This window comes from Cervus elaphus, chromosome 10 (assembly GCF_910594005.1).
Source record: "Cervus elaphus chromosome 10, mCerEla1.1, whole genome shotgun sequence".
Classification (NCBI taxonomy): Eukaryota; Metazoa; Chordata; class Mammalia; order Artiodactyla; family Cervidae; genus Cervus; species Cervus elaphus.
This window is the reverse complement of record NC_057824.1, coordinates 19,962,963-19,983,203: the sequence shown is the minus strand read 5'-3', so window position 1 is coordinate 19,983,203 and position 20,241 is coordinate 19,962,963. Positions and strand designations below refer to the sequence as shown.

General features: G+C 46.0%; 1 protein-coding gene across 11 annotated transcripts in view; it reads right to left on the bottom strand.

Moving 5' to 3' along the window:
* RBFOX1 (RNA binding fox-1 homolog 1) overlaps positions 1–20,241 on the bottom strand; it is a 1,671,014-nt gene that overhangs the window by 1,386,226 nt on the left and 264,547 nt on the right. For all 11 annotated transcript variants that reach the window (XM_043914258.1, XM_043914265.1, XM_043914257.1 and 8 more), the window contains exon 2: positions 9,275–9,337. In XM_043914258.1, coding sequence (XP_043770193.1) covers positions 9,275–9,337 — 63 coding nt within the window. The remainder of the gene's footprint in view (positions 1–9,274; positions 9,338–20,241) is intronic.

Here is a 20,241-nt window from a genome sequence, read left to right as displayed (position 1 = left end):
TTGCAGAAGAAGGTAAACTTCCAAACTCATTCTATGAGGCCACCATCACCCTAATTCCAAAATCAGACAAAGATGCCACAAAAAAAGAAAACTACAGGCCAATATCACTGATGAACATAGATGCAAAAATCCTTAACAAAATTCTAGCAAACAGAATCCAACAACATATTAAAAAAATCATACACCACGACCAAGTGGGCTTTATCCCAGGAATGCAAGGATTCTTCAATATCCGCAAATCAATCAATGTAATACACCACATTAACAAATTGAAAGATAAAAACCATATGATTATCTCAATAGATGCAGAGAAAGCCTTTGACAAAATTCAACACTCATTTATGATTAAAACTCTCCAAAAAGCAGGAATAGAAGGAACATACCTCAACATAATAAAAGCTATATATGACAAACCCACAGCAAGCATCACCCTCAATGGTGAAAAATTGAAAGCATTTCCCCTGAAATCAGGAACAAGACAAGGGTGCCCACTCTCACCACTACTGTTCAACATAGTGTTGGAAGTTTTGGCCACAGCAATCAGAGCAGAAAAAGAAGTAAAAGGAATCCAGATAGGAAAAGAAGAAGTGAAACTCTCACTGTTTGCAGATGACATGATCCTCTACATAGAAAACCCTAAAGACTCTACCAGAAAATTACTAGAACTAATCAATGAATATAGTAAAGTTGCAGGATATAAAATTAACACACAGAAATCCCTTGCATTCCTATATACTAACAATGAAAAAACAGAAAGAGAAATTAAGGAAACAATACCATTCACCATTGCAACAAAAAGAATAAAATACTTAGGAGTATATCTACCTAAAGAAACAAAAGACCTATACATAGAAAACTATAAAACACTGATGAAAGAAATCAAAGAGGACACAAACAGATGGAGAAACATACCGTGTTCATGGATTGGAAGAATCAATATTGTCAAAATGGCTATTCTACCCAAAGCAATCTATAGATTCAATGCAATCCCTATCAAGCTACCAACGGTATTTTTCACAGAACTAGACCAAAGAATTTCACAATTTGTATGGAAATACAAAAAACCTCGAATAGCCAAAGTAATCTTGAAAAAGAAGAATGGAACTGGAGGAATCAACCTGCCTGACTTCAGACTATACTACAAAGCCACAGTCATCAAGACAGTGTGGTACTGGCACAAAGACAGAAATATAGACCAATGGAACAGAATAGAAAGCCCAGAGATAAATCCACGAACCTATGGACACCTTATCTTTGACAAAGGAGGCAAGGATATACAATGGAAAAAAGACAACCTCTTTAACAAGTGGTGCTGGGAAAACTGGTCAACCACTTGCAAAAGAATGAAACTAGAACACTTTCTAACACCATACACAAAAATAAACTCAAAATGGATTAAAGATCTAAATGTAAGACCAGAAACTATAAAACTCCTAGAGGAGAACATAGGCAAAACACTCTCTGACATAAATCACAGCAAGATCCTCTATGACCCACCTCCCAGAATATTGGAAATAAAAGCAAAACTAAACAAATGGGATCTAATGAAACTTAAAAGCTTTTGCACTACAAAAGAAACTATAAGTAAGGTGAAAAGACAGCCGTCAGATTGGGAGAAAATAATAGCAAATGAAGCAACAGACAAAGGATTAATCTCAAAAATATACAAGCAACTCCTGCAGCTCAATTCCAGAAAAATAAATGACCCAATCAAAAAATGGGCCAGAGAACTAAACAGACATTTCTCCAAAGAAGACATACAGATGGCTAACAAACACATGAAAAGGTGCTCAACATCACTCATTATTAGAGAAATGCAAATCAAAACCACAATGAGGTACCATTACACACCAGTCAGGATGGCTGCTGTCCAAAAGTCTACAAGCAATAAATGCTGGAGAGGCTGTGGAGAAAAGGGAACCCTCTTACACTGTTGGTGGGAATGCAAACTAGTACAGCCACTATGGAAAACAGTGTGGAGATTCCTTAAAAAACTGGAAATAGAACTGCCATATGACCCAGCAATCCCACTTCTGGGCATACACACTGAGGAAACCAGATCTGAAAGAGACACATGCACCCCAATGTTCATCGCAGCACTGTTTATAATAGCCAGGACATGGAAGCAACCTAGATGCCCATCAGCAGATGAATGGATAAGGAAGCTGTGGTACATATACACCATGGAATTTTACTCAGCCGTCAAAAAGAATTCATTTGAACCAGTCCTAATGAGATGGATGAAACTGGAACCCCTTATACAGAGTGAAGTAAGCCAGAAAGATAAAGAACATTACAGCATACTAACACATATATATGGAATTTAGAAAGATGGTAACGATAACCCTATATGCAAAACAGAAAAAGAGACACAGAAATACAGAACAGACTTTTGAACTCTGTGGGAGAAGGTGAGGGTGGGATGTTTCAAAAGAACAGCATGTATACTATCTATGGTGAAACATCACCAGCCCAGGTGGGATGCATGAGACAAGTGCTCCGGCCTGGTGCACTGGGAAGACCCAGAGGAATCGGGTGGAGAGGGAGATGGGAGGGGGGATCGGGATGGGGAATAAGTGTAAATAAAAAAAAAAAAAAAAAAAGAATACTGGAGTGGACTGCCATGCCCTCCTCCAAGGGATCTTCCCAACCCAGGGGTTGAATCCAGTTCTAATGCATTGCAGGCAGATTCTTTACTATCTGAGCCACCAGGGAAGCCCTATCAACTCATTAATACAGAAAACAGAAGGCATAATATCAGCACTGCGTTAGTCCCCAACATGTCTGGTACATTTTCTTTCTTGTCCAGGAGACAAGGGGCTCATTTCTGCCCACAGGTGGAGGCGTGAAGAACCACTGCTGGTCATAACTCAACAATCTTGGCCTTGCTGAGATAATGATACCCTCCCTCAGCCTTCTCTTCCATGGCCCAGTTTCTGTCTTCCGTGTTTGCTCACTGAATTCCAACTTGGAAGGGGCCTTAGTTACAGACTGAACGAGTGAGTGAAAGTCGCTCAGTCATGCCTGACTCTTTGTGATCCCGTGGACTGTTGCCAGACAGGCTCCTCTGTCTATGGAGTTCTCCAGGCAACGATACTGGAGTGGGTATCCATTCCCTTCTCCAGGGGATCTTCCTGACCCAGGGATGGAACCCTGATCTCCCATATTGCAGGCAGATTCTTCACTGTCTGAGGCATCAAGGAAGCCGAGGTCCAGACTACTGGAATTCAATTCCTTGTTATTATTACAACTTTTAATGAGGAAACTTAAATTTGGTCAAATGTACTGTTAAGAATCACATGGTTGGGACTTCCCTGGCGGCTCGGTGGTAGAGACCCCGCCCACCAATCCAGGAGACATGGGTTCGCTCCCTTGTCCAGGAAGATCCCGCATGCCGCGGAGCACCTAGGCCCATGCACCACGACTGCTGAGCCTGTGATCTGCAGCCCGTGCTGCGCAGCCAGAGAAGCCACCTCAGCGAGGAACCGGAGAGCAGCTCCCAGTCACTGCAGCTGCAGAAAGCCCATGCAGCAGTGAAGACCCAGCACAGCCAACAAGGGGGAAAAGAAGACTCACACAGTCGCTTAACAATGCCGGGACATGAGCCAAGCTCTCCTGATGTTTCAGAGACTGATCTTGAATGAGACATGGCGTAGAGGTGGATTGTAAGGGATTAGGAATGACAGAAGAATGATTCAAAGTACAAATAGCATGATCATCTTTCACACCCTCAATCTAGGCAGCTCAATAATTCTTTCAAAATAGTTGTGTGCCTCTCATTTGAGAGGTGTTAGGGATATAGGATATAGCAGTGAGTAAGACAGACACAAACCATACCTTCTATATCCTCCAGCCCAATGGAGGAGACAGATAATACACAAGTGATCAACAGGATAACAGGGGTCATGATGAGCGCCATGGTAGAAATGATGAAGAATCACAAGCCAGGTACCACTTGAGGCTTCTCTTCTCTATTCATGGTCCTGAAATTCTACCCTCACACGAATCTTCCTTATAACTTTCATTCTTTCTTATCTTCCCCTGCTCTAACAAAAAGGGAACAGAAGGAGATGCTTGTCTCCTTCTAGTTCCCTCCCTACACTCTCCTTTCTCACCTCTCATTTCCATATACTCATTAAACCAAAAACATCCCCTGAATTCCTACTCCCGATCCTGCAGAGGGGAGACAGGGAGAGAAGGAAGAATGCCTCAGGGTTCTGCTAGGCAGCAGCTCAAGAGAGATGAGAGACACACATGTGGGGTGTGTGAACAAGGGTGTCTGGTGGTAGCAGGTGATTGGCCAAGTGACAATGAAAGTGAGAAGGTCAGTGAGCATCCTCTTCTGTGCCCTCTAGACCATGGGACTCCAAATGAACCGGCGTGACACCCACCCGAGGTCTGGACATGGATGAAATTGATGCTATTATGTTGTCCCTGTTCTTGCTCTTCCTTTCCTCTTGAATTCCCAATGATGCCTGCCCTCTCCCACCCCCAGTCAGGCTGCTGAGGTCTTTAACTCAAAAGAATTCCACTTCCCCGGGTGACCATCATTTCTCCTTCTCCTCCCGTTCACCCTTGCACTGTTCTCCTCTCGTCTGCTCCACTGAGCTCCTAATTCTAAAAATGGGATCATGGGGGTCACGCTTCTACACTGAAAAGAGACTGCATATTTTCTTTCTCCTACAGAAGGGAATCAAGGAACTCAAGTACACCGGGAAAACTTGCTTCATCAGGAGGGTCTTCACAGAGGTTGTAACAGAAGTTTCTATACTAAGAGCACAGGTAAGAGACCAAGGATTGCAAATGCATGACGTTGAGAAATAAACACATTCAGAACTCAAGAGATCATCTGGCCCAATTGGAACAGACGGTATCTAGGGATCCTCAGAGAGAAGGCCAGGTGTTTGGTAGGAACTAGCTTTTTGAACAAGATGATATTCATGCTTCAGGAATGTTATTCCTTCCATAAATAGAAGAGAATCCCAGGGAAAGGTGGCTTCTGGCATAAAGACCAGTTAGGAAGACTTCACAGCCATGTAAAGAAGGACTTTGTGCAGTGTATGCCGACAAGAGCGTATGGAAGTGAGGCTTTTAGAAGGCCCAGATCAAAAACTCGTTTCTCTCTTGGTGATGGATGAGGAGGAAGACAAAGTCAGAGATGGCTAAAGCTTGGGAGTGGGGTCCCTGCGAGGAGAATGGTATCCCTAGGTGAGTGAGTGGGATCTGGTCTGATTTTCGCCTGGGGAATTTGGAGTCAGAAATGACGGCCAGAAGTAAGTGGAGAGATACAGCAGTCTGTGCTGCATATGGCACTAGAGCCCAGTGTCGGATCTGAAGCCAGTTGTTCTGGGCCCTGCAGCTGACAAAGCAGAGGTAGAAGCTTGGAAGAAGAACACTGGGTGAAAGGTGAGGACAAAAAACAGCATCAGGGTGACCCAGACTGTTCTCTGGTCTAAGGGCAGTTCTGTTGTCCTCACTTATAAAACACTCCAGCAGAAGATGAGACGCACTCATGGTGTCTATTCATCCCCCCATCACTCCATGTGTTCACCCATCAATATACCTTACAAGTATTGATTGTTATGTCCGTTACTACAGTCACCACTGTGAATATAATCAGAGCTTATATATTATTTGGACTTCCCAGGTGGCCCTGGTGGTAAAGAACCTGCCTGCCAATGCAGGAGATGTAAGAGATGTGAGTTTGACACATGGGTCAGGAGGATCCCCTGGGGGAGTGCATAGCAACCCACTCCAGTATTCTTTTTTTCTTAGTTAATTAATTTATTTTAATTGAAGGCTAATTACTTTACAATATTGTAGTGGTTTTTGCCATACATTGACATCACTCCAGCATTCTTGACTGGAGAAGCCCCATGGACAGAGGAGCCTGGCAGGCTACAATCTATAGGGTTGCAAAGAGCTAGACACGATTGAAGTGAGCTAGCAGACACATATTTTATTTAACGACCAGCATGAATCAGACAGCAACCAGTTAGAATGGACACATATCAGGACACTGGGGACCAGGCAGGAAAATCATTAACCATTTAGTTCTGGATCAAGGGTCCATGTGGGGGGATAAGGCATATGGAATTGCAGGGGTGAAAGATGCTTAAGAGTTTGGGACAGCAGGAGTTTACCAATCCATATCCACACTGAGTTATACCAGCTGATTATCAGCCTGAGTGTAAGAATGGACAACTCAGACCTCACCCCTGTATTCAGAGGACCTGTGGTCTACAGACGCCCCATCTAACATCATAGGCTGTTACTAGCCACAGCATGCTGCTTAAAATTCATTTGATTAAAAACAAATAAAATTGCAGACTCAGTTCCCCAGTGACTAGTGCCGATGGCCACACGTGAAGCGCTCAATGGCCAGATTTGGCTGGGGGTTACCAAGCTGCGCGGCACAGATAAAGACTATCCCTATCATCACAGGAAGTTCTATTGGATGGCACTGGACTGAAGAAAAAGACAAACATGACATTAATTTTTGCTCAATGAATGAATGAGTTTTAATTCTGATACAGCATGCCATCAAAGTGCAATCTGACAGAAGACAGAGTTCAAAGGAAGACGTCTACCAGAATTTAAATTTAAAAGTTGGAGGACAGTGAAATCTACTCAAAGTTACGTGGCAGCCTGGATGGGAGCGGGGTTTGGGGGAGAATGGATACATGCATATGTATAGCTGAGTCCCTTCCCTGTTCTCCTGAAACTGTCACACTGTCGTTAATCGGCTATACTCCAATATAAAATAAAATGTTAAAATTCTTTTAAATAAAAAGATATAAGAATATATCTTATAAGAATAAGATGTATCTTTTTAAATAAAAAGTTATAAGAAATTACTCGGAGGCTGAAGTTCAACCACTGACGGTGCTACAACCAGCTTTATGCAGCTTTCCTTCTAGATGCCGCTCATAAAGGGATGTGGGAACCAGATGCCTACATAGACACAGGGTCATGTGAGCTAACCCCCTGCATCACATACATTGGCCAGTCTGTGTCCTAAGGGCCTTAATACAGATGGGAAATTCTGGGAAAAAATAAACGAACGATAACCAAACTTCAGAAGCAGGAAATGGACACTGATTTTCTGAAGCCAACGACATCCAACCCTGTCTCAGCCTAAGGTAAGATATTAGCCACTGCATCAGTCAGATGCACATCTCAGATCAGGCACAGAGTCAGATCTGAGAAAATTCCAACTGCAGTCACTGCTACCTGTAAAATCCCATGAGAGGCTGGAGTGGTTTCCTGACCCCTGCAAGGAATACCACACACAGGACTGGTGAAGGGGACCCAAGGACCAGGCACGTGGCCCAGTGGACATGCCAGATCATCTCCCTTCCTGGTAACCAAGCAACCTCCCAGAATTCCACCTACGTACTTATGGGCCCTGGGAGCTGGCGGAGGTATTCACTGAGCCAGAGAAGCTATGATCACAGGAAGGCATCAGAATCTATTAGGCACGGAGGTTGGGCCACAGCTCTAAACATCCCCGATGAGAAGTTTTCCATTTCTTCCTTTTTAATTTAAAAAAAAAATTATCAGATATCTGCACACTGGTTTGGAGCAGCAAATTAATAATTTTTTTTTCCTCTTCTGACTGCAATTGTAGATATGAAAATACCATATCCATAGACAAATTAACATGAGTTTCTTACAACACTGTGCTAATTATCTCAGGGACCAGAGACTCCCCTAGGTCAGAGTCTTCAGCCCCAGTCTTGGAAAGGAACACGGGTTTCTTTCTGGGAAGCAGTAATTTGTATCGTGTGGAGAAGGTACAGAGAAAGGTGGAAGGGGCGTGCATCACTGGAAAACCCACCCTCAACACCCTCCATCCCCCACTCCTCCCGGCCTGCTCCAGCACCACCAAGAGGCCCAGGAGAAGGACACTGCTCAAAACAGGAACAGCTAGAGCAACACGCATATTTAACTTGGCACCAAATAAATCTGGACAGACTGCATGCCAAACAGCCTTCTCCTTGTTTCGCTAACAAAATCTCCCCAGTTTTCAAGGGACGCTGTAGCCCGAACTTCAAAGGCATTAAAGGATAGATGTGGCATGTAGGGAATTAAACATGAAATTTCCTTTCTTATTGGGAACAAAAGCTGTGGGTCTAATCTCTTGTGTGATACAAGCTTTAGCTGATCAGGGTTACACTTAGTCATTCTGATGTGGCGAGCGAGCAGCGAATACATCATCTTTTTTATTTCTTTCTGTCTCCTCCTCCTTCCCGGCTCCCTTCGCATATGCAAATGCCACAGTCTTGCAACACCACTGAGGGCGAAAGAATTCTCTTTGATCAGCCTCTTCCAGGCCTGGAGTCCCACAGCCACCAATTTCTACCTGCCCCTTTATGATATTTGATGTATCAAATTAGTCTCCAGCACTCTCAGAAGTAGAAAATACTAAGAAATTCCGAGACCTAGGAAGGAAGCTACATCTTGGAAAAAAATAAATATTTCTTTAAGCAAGCCTTTTTAAATTTTGATATGTATGGCTAAATTATCACAGATTTCTTCCAAAAACAAGTGGCTCGCCGACAGAACTCAAGGCAGAAGAGGGTGACGGCAGACTTTATGGAGAATACAGTATCACCCCCACCACCACCCCGAATGCTAGTGTATCAGAAAAAAATAAGAGTTGGAGGCACTGGACAAAATACTGCTAACTTCACCAAAAATAAAGTCCTTGTGCGCAACGAGAAAGGCGGATGGCAGAAAGTGCTTACTTGCTAAAAACAAATGAAATTTCCAAAACATACCCCAGCATCTTAAAGTACAGAACTTCTTTTTCGCAGTCATTTTTATACAGGAGGAATGCATTCTGACTCAGAGCAAAGAGAACAGCTCTGAAATGCCTCACGAAATATATGATCTCACTAACTTGTCTCCTTCCTGCCATTTTTTTTTTTTTGACTTTGCAGGGTTCCAGTGACTGGGACAGGAAGATTGAGAAAAACTTAGGGAACAAAGAGAAAACAAAAGCACATTTAATTTAACCCCCAGGCAGTAATGGTAGGTTTAACGCATCACACTCTCCTCTGACATTCCTTCTATTCTTTCCCAAGTTTCTGCCCAGAAAAGCCTCTTCTCACCTCTGAACCCAATGCAGTGGTACAAGAAAGAAAGACACAAGCAGGCAGCAAAGTGTCTGTAGGAACCCCAGGCCTGAAGAAGAGAGCTTTTCATCGCAAACACAATCACAGCAATGGATGGAATTATGTAATGACTGCTCAAAAGCAGTTGCACTTACTGAATGCTGAGTCTGATCAGGGAAGCTGTAAGTTCCACTTGCATGAGTTCTCCGAGCAGTTTCCTAGGGAAAAAGAGAAGGGAAGACTTTAGTACCAAGGAACATATTCCTGAATTGTGTCTGCATCTGTCTTGGTCATAGTAATACCTGTTTAACCAATAAAATAGGTTTTTGATTTTACTGTGAATTTAACAATGATAATGGTGATGAAGATGAAAAGGATAAAGATCAAAGCTTCAAATATTACTTTCATTGAATGCTTTCACACTCCAATTGGGAAGGTGTTCCCAGTTTCTCTATTTCAGAAGAGGAAACCAAGGCTCAGACAGCTCAGTTGTACAAAGTATGCATACTGGTAGTGGAGCCTGGATTTGAACTTGGGAAACTGGGTAACAAATTTAGAGCCATTCTGCTATGCTCCTAACCTCCACAGCGAGCTCTTTGTCACAGAATGTCTTCAAGAGAAGATGGGAGGCTGATCTTTTAGTGATCTTATTGTGGAATTTCCTGCACTGGAGTAGGCAGGATGAAACCACCACTAAATTTCTTTTCAATCTTAGAACTCAAAGATTCTGTAATGCTCAATTCTGTGACAGCAAAGGTTCCAAGTGACTTCATTTTATAATGAAGAAAACTGATATAAGGTGTCCCATAAATAATACATTTTATAAACATGGCTATCATCATCCAATCAGAAGAAGCAAGATTCATTTTCATTAATATTAAATAAGCCAAATATCACCTGAACTGAAAATGGCATTATAATATCATATAATTCAGTGAGTTGGGGAAAAGGTCATCTTCAGCCAGAAAAATCAAGATTTACTAATAGATCTAAAAGACGTATATGGAGCCTTATATCAAAGAGAGGGGCTTCCCAGGTGGGACTACTGGTAAAGAACCCGCCTGCCAAAGCAGGAGACACAAGAGACACAGGTTCAATCCCTGGGTCAGGAAGATTGCCCTGGAGTAGGTCATAGCAACCCACTCCAGTATTCTTGCCTGGAGAATCCCATGGACAGAGGAGCCTGGCAGGCTACAAAGAGTCGGATATAACTGAAGTGACTTAGCATGCACGCACGGATACAAAAGAGAGCTGGCCCTGAACTGCCCCCTCTCTGGAAGAAACTTAAGTAGAGGTGGGACTGGTTTGCGGTGTCCTAGAATCCTGACCCAATGCTCTTTCAACTACTCCTGCAAAGTAGTTCTATAACTTATACCCAGACTCAATGCAATTCACACATTTCAGAGCTCAATGATACACACTATTTACAAACATATATTTAAAATATATGTTTCCCCTTTGGAAATATGATGAAACATTTTTTTTAACTTCGCATTTGGTGAGCCCACTGAGGTTGATAAATCAGAAATACTGGAAAGAGAGAGACCAGTGTCTGGAGAATTCTGATGGTACAGACAGCTGTGAAGGGTGAGGATGGTGGGAACAGTGCTTATCCATCTGTAACCGAAAAGGACTCAGTGGGATCTCCAAGGATAGACACCCCTCATGTTCACTGCCTGCCTTTCATTTGTAGAAAAGCTCTGGTCTTCCAAGTCGCCCCTGAGTCAGAAAAACTTGGCTTAAGAATTGATGATTGGAAAAAAAAAAAAAAGAATTGATGATTGAAAAGATATAAACATAGTGAGACCAAGGTAGAATTGGGCCAGGAGACATAAGCAAATTAAATAGTAAATTAATCATATAGCAGTCACAGAATCTTTAGTTCCTCCCTGAAGTACCTGCTGCTGCTAAGTCGCTTTAGTCATGTCAGACTCTGTGCGTCCCCATAGATGGCAGCCCACCAGGCTCCTCCGTCCCTGAGATTCTCCAGGCAACAATACTGGAGTGGGTTGCCATTTCCTTCTCTAATGCATGCATGCATGCTAAGTCGCTTCAGTCATGTCCGACTCTGTTCGACCCTATGGACGGCAGCCCACCAGGCTCCTCTCTCCACAGGATTCTCTAGGCAAGAACACTGGAGTGGGTTGCCATTTCCTTCTCCGCTGAAGTACCTAGATAATTATCTCTAATGCCCATTCCTAAGTTGTTTTACAGATATTAAGACCCCCACCAAATGGACCCCCACCAAATGGACAAACTCATATGATTATGAGTGTGCACCCCTAGACCAGCTGGAGCCTGAGAATTGATAATGTTAACCCCAGTGACACAGCCCTGATACCTCACCATCAACCAATTAGTGAATTGTGCACAAGCTGATCACATACCCTGAGACTTCTTTGCCTCACCTTACCTTTAAAAACTCTTTCCTGAAACCCATAATGTTTCCTGAAACTCCCATAAAGGGAGTTTGGGTTTTTTGATCATTAACTGCCCCGCATTCCTTGTCTGGTGCCCACAATGGATACTGCACTTTCCTTCACCACAGCCCGGCGTCAGAAGATTGGCTTTGCTGTGAATGGGAGAGTGGACCAAAGTTTGGTTCAGTAACAGATCCATTCAGTCACCCTTCCATCCTTCTTTCCTTCATTCAATCCATCCATCTTCCTTCGTTCCATCCATGCGCCCACCCATATTCCTGGTCCTCCCTTCCCCCATCCATCCAACTACCCTTCCATCCTTCTTTCCTCCATTCAATTCATCCATCCATCTATCCGTTCCCCTCCATGTCACCACTACCTACCAGCTTTGTGACCACAGATAAGTCATTTAACCTTTCTGTGTCTCAGTGAAGTGGGAATAAACATATGTATACCTCAAAGGATAGGGGTGAGTAATCAAAGTTAACGTTTGTAAGGCATTTAGCATTGTGCCTGGCACAAAACTGATGCTATTAAAAATGTTGTTATTATTCATTAAGCCTTTTTTTAATGCCAAGCACTGCCATTCTGGGGCCCGCAGTCCAGCAGGGAAGACAGATCTTGTCAGGGATACCGGTGAAGGCAGTGCTGAGGAGGTGGCAACGAGACTGAAATCTCAACGATCAGAAGAACACAACCAAAGGAGGCGGAGAGTCAGGACCGAGGAAACGAACAGTCAGAGCTACCGATGAACTTCTATAAATTCATAGCATGCCTAGGCTGGAGAAGTGTCTGCCTCCTAACAACAGCAATAGTAGCACCAGTAGATCCTAGACAGACTGACTACATATCCATAGATATACTGATCACAGGTCCTTTGGTCAGGTCAGCCCTCCTAAAGCCTGTCCCGCCTCCTCCCCAGTCTCCTCCTCCCTCACCTAAGGCACCCGCCCCCAGCCCTTTGGGCACCAGGGACCCGTTTCTTAGAAGACAATTTTTCCATGGACCTGGGTTGGGGGATGGTTTCTGGATGATTCGAGAGCATTACATTTACTGTGTACTTTATTTCTATTATTACTACATCAGCTCCACCTCAGATCATCAGGCATTAGATCCTGGAGGTTGGGGACTCTTCTCCCTAAGACAATCACTCGCACATCCTATGATCCAGTGAAACTGAAATACTTGGAAAGACGCAAGGCACTACCTGCCTGCAACACTTTGACTACATCTTCCTTCCAGAGCTGGTCATCACCTGGCCCTTCTTGAACTCACTCTTCAAAGTCCACATAAATGGAAGCTTCTCTCTGTAGCCATGTCTGACTGACCCATTCAGCTGGACTGATTTTTCGCCCCAGGGTCCCAAGGCCTTTTGCATATACCTCATCTGAACAAGAATCACACACTCTTTCTAACCTCTGTAGCCTTGGGCTGTCCAGGTTGTGAACTCCTGGAGGGCGAGCACAATGTTTGAAAAGATTTATTTAAAAAATAATAATAATAATGAATTAATAAAGAAGGCTGAGGGCTGAGGAATTGATGCCCTCTACTGTGGTGCCAGAGAAGTCTCTTGAAAGACCCTTGGACTGCAAGGAGATCAAAACCATCAATCCTAAAGGAAATCAACCTTGAATATTCATTGCAAGGACTGATGATGAAGCTTCAATACTTTGACCACCTGATGCAAAGCGCCGACTCACTGAAAAAGACCCTGAAGCTGGGCAAGATTGAGGTCAGGAGGAGAAGGGGGTGGCAGAGGATGAGATGGTTAGATGGCATCACTGACTTGATGGACATGAGTTCGAGCAAAATCCAGGAGATAGTGAAGGACAGGGAAGTGTGGCGTGCTGCAGACCACGGATTTGCAAACAGTAGGACATGACTTAGCAAATGAACAACAGAAGCAATGACGACAATTAATTAATTATATGTTTTTGGTTGTGTTAGGTCTTCATCACTGTTTGGGCTTTTCTCTAGTTGCAGTGAGTGGGCTGAGCTCAGAAAGCTGAGCGCCGAAGAATTGATGCTTTTGAACTATGGTGTTGGAGAAGACTCTTGAGAGACCCTTGGACTGCACGGAGATCCAACCAGTCCATCCTAAAGGAGATCAGTCCTGAATGTTCATTGGAAGGATGATGTTGAGGCTGAAACTCTAATACTTCAGCCACCTGATGCGAAGAGCTGACTCATTTGAAAAGACCTTGATGCTGAGAAAGATTGAAGGTGAGAGGAGAAGGGGACGACAGAGGATGAGATGATTAGATGGCATCACCGACTCAGTGGACATGGGTTTGGGTAAACTCCGGGAGTTGGTGATGGACAGGGAGGCCTGGCGTGCTGAGGTCCATGGGGTCACAAAGAGTCAGACACAACTGAGTGACTGAACTGAACTGAACTGAGTGAGTGCGGGGTGCTTTCATGGTCTGTGAGCTTCTCACTGGGGTGGCTTCTCTTGCTGAGGAGCACAGGCTTCAGCAGTTGCAGCTTCGGGGCTCTAGAGCTCGGCGTCAGTAGCTGCGGGGCACACACTTAGTTGCTCCGTGGCATGTGGGATCTTCCCGGATCAGGAATCAACCCCGTGTCATCTGCATTGGCATGCGGATTTTTTTTACCACTGACCCACCAAGGAAGTCCTCAAGGACAGTGTTTTATCCAGCCCAGTAGCCCTGCTGCCTGGCACAGTGCTCGGCCTCTCCCCAGCTGCTCACCACAGGAAAAGTCCAGGAAGCCCTGCCCCATTGACCCAGGGTGCTAAACCCCAAGGGAGGGGCACTGAACTTGACTACAGAAAGAGGTCTTCTCTGAGCATCACAGCCTTCTATGGCGCTCCCCTACGTGGCATGCAGAGGGATAAGGTTAATCTCACATCCGTGTCAGCTTCATGCCCACGCTTTTATATCTGTTTTTAATCCAACCTGCAGTTGAAATGCGTTTTATACTCCCCCACCCTTGACACTAATAAGAATCTGACAAATCCTTTAGGTGGATTGTTTTATAAAAACGAAAGCTGAGAACCCATTGTTACAAGGTGAGAATAGAAATGGTCATTAGCAATGGCACCAGGCAGCAGGGAATATCTAAAGACCCAAGAGTTCCAAAGCAGTGATGCAATTTAAAATAAAACAAAACTAAGGCTGTCCTGAGTTTGCAATCACTCTTGCAAACGACGGAAAGAGCGATCTGTGACCAGGGAGAATCTTGGATCCTGGTGAAGTTGGATGGAATTTTCACAGCCCTGAGATGATGCCCCAGTTAAAGAGCTGAGAGGGAAGGAAAGGGAAAGGACATCGGAACAAAGTCAGGCAGAGCTGCTCACTCCATGCATTAGCCGCGGTCACCTCTGTGCTCATCCAAATGGATGCACAGAACGGCGAACCAATTACTTCCAAGACGCTGGAGTTGATGACCCCTGAGCAGGCAGTGTGGAGTTTAAGTCTAACGCAGACTCTCTCAATAGGGCTGGCTATGGCATTGCTTCTACTTCCAGAGAGTCAGCCACCCCCTTCTCCATAGATTCCCACACATGGCGACCACGATGGGCTCCTAGGATCTCCTGTCTCCACGTTTGTCCCTCTCAGCCCCCCAGGGAGCAGGCAGAGGAGTGTTGACAAGCTATGGATACGCCCATGTTACTTGATGGTTTAAACTCCGTATGGATGGCTGACTTTTCCATTGCTGACAAAACCCACACCCAGGGCACCCGGTCTGATGGCCCGCATGGTGGGCTCCTGGCCACAGGCCTGCCTTGTCTGTTTGTCAACGATCAGGCACACCCTCCCTCCAGACCCCCTCAGGTACCAATCCCAGAGACTGACCAGTTCTGGGTCACTTCTTACTCCCCACCAGCCACAGGGATGCTGTGTCTTTGACCTGGGATGCTCTTAACACCCAATTAACTCTCATCGTTATATCCTCATGGAAGCCTCTGCCCCACGGTCTCACAAGTCCATTATCCTTTCTTCAAAGCGCATCTCCCAGCTGTCATTTCACAGTGAGAGGAAAATGCTCTCCTCATTCAAGGCGGCCTGTGTCACCGGGCGAGTGGGCTCCATGAGGGCAGGGACTGTCACTGTGTCTGTCTGCTCAGCCGTCTAACTCCAGGTCTGACCACCCTGCAGTGGGCATGGATGGCATGTGAAAAGCTCTTGCTGAAGGAAGGATGGAAGGGAGGAGGGATAGAGGGGTGGAGAGGGGAGAGAAGAGAGGAAGGAAAGGAGAAAGGGAGGAAGACAGGCTTCCCCACCTGGCAGCTAACTCCAGACAGACTTCTGGTGACCATCAGCTTCTCTAAGAGCTTCCTTCCTCCCCACCCATCTCCGCCTAGCTCGGTCCAGAAATCAGGTCTGATGGAACTGACTCTGGTTCCATGAGGGCTCTGATGGGGTGAAACCTCACCTGATCGAGGTCCTTTCCTCCCAGGAATCTAGACTACCCTGCTAAGTTTCTGCCAACTCCTAGAACTGAGAACTCGCGTACTGTGGGGTCACTGTTCTCTACAGACTCAGTAAGAACAGAAGCCACCAAGCCCCTGGAGCAGGAAGAACAGAGCAGAGAGGAAAACAGGCGTGGCTGGAGGGTTCTGGGAGAGAGTAGGGGCGGCCTCGTGGCCAGATGACCTAGCAGTTCAGGACCTACCCGACCCTCCTGGTACTGACCGCACCTCCCGTCTCAGGGATGAGACTCACTCCTGTGCTGGGTACTGGATGTCCCCATTTTCTGAGCCACTCTGAGTGCATCTCTGTCACTTGCCAACAGAGGAGTCATGTGTCACAAAGGGTGGCATCTCCCCCAGCTGGGGGGCTTCTCCACCAGCCCAGCCTTCAGATACACAAGCTATATCTTGACCACAGTGATGATGGTGACTGCATGCACTCTTCCCCAGCTGCTCAGCAGTCCCTACCTAGACAGAATATTAAAAAGTAAAGACATTACTTTCCAACAAAGGTCCGAATAGTCAAAGCTACAGTTTTTCCAGTAGTCATGTATGGATGTGAGAGTTGGACTATAAAGAATGCTGAGTGCCGAAGACTTGATGCTTTTGAACTGTGGTGTTGGAGAAGACTCTTGAGCATCCCTTGGACTGCAAGGCGATCCAACCAGTCATTCCTAAAGGAAATCAGTCCTGAATATTCACTGGAAGGACTAATGCTGAAGGTTCACTACTTTGGCCACATGATGAAAAGAGCCAATTCATTGGAAAAGACCCTGATGCTGGGAATGATTGAGGGCAGGAGGAGAAGGGGGTGGAAGAGGATGTGATGGTTGGATGGCATCACTGACTCAATGGACATGATTGAGCAAACTCTGGGAGACAGTGAAGGACAGGGAATCCTGGCGTGCTGCAGTCCATGGGGTTGCAAAGAGTCAGACACGACTAAAGCAACTCAGCACTCACACTCGAGCTGAACAAGAACAAAATCCAACAGCCAATAGTGGATTGTCCCCAAAAATGGATTCTGGGGACTTCCCTGATGGTCCAGTGGCCAAGACTCCACACTCCCAATGCAGGGGCCCGAGTTCAATCCCTGGTCAGGGAACTAGATCCCACATACTACAACTACAGATCCTGCAGGCCACAGCTAGACCCAGCACAGCCAAATAAATAAATACATATTTTAAAATAAATAAATAACCCCACCCCTCTCCCCCCAACGCATCCTCACTGTGCCTTCACCCTGGCAGGTTCCCTTGCCAGAAAATCTGTTCTCTCTTCATCTGCTTGGGAACAGAGACCTCGTCTTCACATCCTCGGGGACCCCTTGCCAAACACAGCAGAGACCTTGCCAAGCTCCCACTTCCTGCTCTCAGTCTCCCTCTGAGTACTCATCACTCACCGACATCAGCGGCTTTATCTTTCTCCTTCACTGGGTCCTCAGCACTTTACAACTCCAGGCCTCACTTCTCCTTATTCATGAGCGATGGCACAGGGGTGATTTGGGAAACTGACTCATGTTCCAAATCAATTCTCGCGTTCATTTAGATACGTAACTCTGGGCAAACTTCTCGATCGCGCTGAGCCTCTGTTTGCTTACCTGTCGGAGGATGGGAATAACCTGGTTCCTTAGAGGGTTTGTGTGAGGATTACACACCACCACTACCAGGCACTGCTAGCCAAGACATGGTCATCGAGCCAGACGCCCAACAACGATGCCTACTTGGTCAAGAGCAGCCCTTCCCATAAACGACGTCACACGTGCTTTGCAAAATGCTGCCAAATAAGTAAGATTGTCCAGGAGATTCTGACAGCCAGTCCCAGGCAGTTCAACAGCCAACACGGCATCTGGCACACAGTAGGTGTCATTTCTGCATGCATGCTCAGTGGCTCAGCAGTGTCCAGCTCTTTCCAACCCCACGGACTGTTGCCCGCCAGGCTCCTCTGTCCATGGGATTTTCCAGGCAAGAATACTGGAGTGGGTTGTCATTTTCTCCTCCAAGGGATCTTCCCGATCTGGGGATCAAACCTGTGTCTCTTGTGTCTTCGGCACTGACAGGCGGATTCTTTACTGCTGCCCGAGCTGGGAAGCCCAGGTGTCATTTAAGATTTCCCAAACTAAGGAAGGAAGGTGGCTCTGCCATTACTGATGAAATACAATTGTGGCTGCTGCTCCAAGGCTTACATTTGACTGGTCACAGTGTTTACATGCAGTAAACATCAATTAGTCTGCCTGCTGGATTTAATTTGGCTGCACACACCCCGTCCAGCAAGGGTTCAGGTACAGGATCGGCGGCTGCTTCGTGAGAAGACGCTTCCCGTCTCCCTCCACAGGGAATCGAACTTCTCCTCAAAGCTCCAGGGACCTTCAAGAGACTAAGGATATTACGCCCCGCCCGCCACCCCGCTTTGAGGCTTATTGTTGGTGTGTTTAATTTCCTGTCTTGGCCTTACAGGAGATTTCTAATGTTTGGGCTGTAGGGTATGGTCTGATTAAAAGTAATCCTCCCAATCATGGGCTGGCATGAGCCTCCTGTCACACGCACTCTGCCACCAGCCTCTGCCTCCCTGTCAGCAATAATTGTCTCAGCACTGCCTAACTGTAAATGAAAACCCCAGGGGCATGTGTGGGTCCCCAGCTCCCAGGCCGCACCGGATCTTTTAATTTGCACTGTCTGTCAAAAAGATGCTGCTGTGTGTACTCAAAGAAATCCTCAGACTCTCAGATTCAAGGCCAGGGAGAGCAAGGGTACCACAGCCTCTTCGGAGAAACTGTATTTGAACCCACCAGAGATAACAGGGCATGTGCAAGGCAATGAGGCTCTTTTTATTCTGCTGCAATCTTCAGCGAGACCGGGTATAAAACAGGGAAGCTAAACTGTAGGGAAAATTCAAGGTGTATTAATATTATTGTTATTATTTTTTTCCCCACCAAGTCCACAAGACAGGACATTGCATTCAAAGCAGGTGGTAGCAACTCTGTGAAAGGACATCCACACAGGAGACCTGATTGTTGCAATCTCTACAAAATTAAAACTTTCTGGGTGTGGCGTGAGGGGAAAGATGTCTGTCCTATCAGGTGAGAAACATCACCAGGTTCTTCTTGGGTAAGCAGAGAAGACTGTCTGCTCTGGGCCCTGTGGCCAGACCCACTATGGGCAGTGGAACGTGGTGCTGAGTGAGCATCTCCATCACTTGGAGATGCTATAGAGGCAGCTCAGAGGTTAAAGCATCTGCCTGCAATGCGGGAGACCTGGGTTCGATCCCTGGGTCGGGAAGATCCCCTGAAGAAAGAAATGGCAACCCACTCCAATATTCTTGCTTGGAGAATTCCATAGACGGAGGAGCCTGGTGGGCTACATACAGTCCATGGTGTCGCAAAGAGCCGGACACGACTGAGCGACTTCATTCATTCATTCAAAGGTCTCTGAAGAGTAAGGAAGAAGGGGGTGTTTTGTTGTGCTCCTATACCCACAGCCCCTTTTCTAAGAAGGACACCTGTCCAGGAATGCAGGTGTCCAGCCTGGCTCCTCCCCACCTTCCTTGTCCCTGGACAGAGGACTGTGAGAGGGTGAGGCCTAAACCCCAGAAGGACACTAGGACCCTTCCCTTAGGAATTTACAGCATAGACATGCAGGCAAAGTGCTGCTGTCTGCCCATGGACAAGGTACCCAAGCAGTGTGATCCAGACTGAGGGCTGGGCAGCTTCGGGGAGCGCTTATGGGGGACAAAGTGCATCTCAGTTTTGCCCAAAACTAGTGGAGTCTGAAGAACTGATGCTTTAAAATTGCAGTGCTGGAGAAGACTCTTGAGAGTCCCTTGGACTGCACAGAGATCCAACCAGTCAATCCTAAAGGAAATCAACCCTGAAGGTTCACTGGAAGGACTGATGCTGAAGCTGAAGCTCCAGTACATGGTCATCTGATGCGAAGAGCTGACTCATTGGAAAAGACCCTGATGCTGGGAAAGACTGACGGCAGGAGGAGAAGGGGACGACAGAGGCTGAGATGGTTAGATGGCAACATTGACTCAATCGACATGAGTTTGAGTAAATTCTGGGAGATAGTGAAGTCCAGGGGAGCCTGGTGTGAGTCAGACATGACTTAGCAACTCAACACTGACAACCACCAAGGCAGGTCTCTCAGACATAGTGATTCTAAGTAATAGTCTCTTCCTCTGAGAACAACCACTGCTCCTGAGCCTTTGAACCCTCCCCAGCAGGCACATGGCATCATGAAAAAGATCCCCCCACGATTCAAATGTGGTAGGT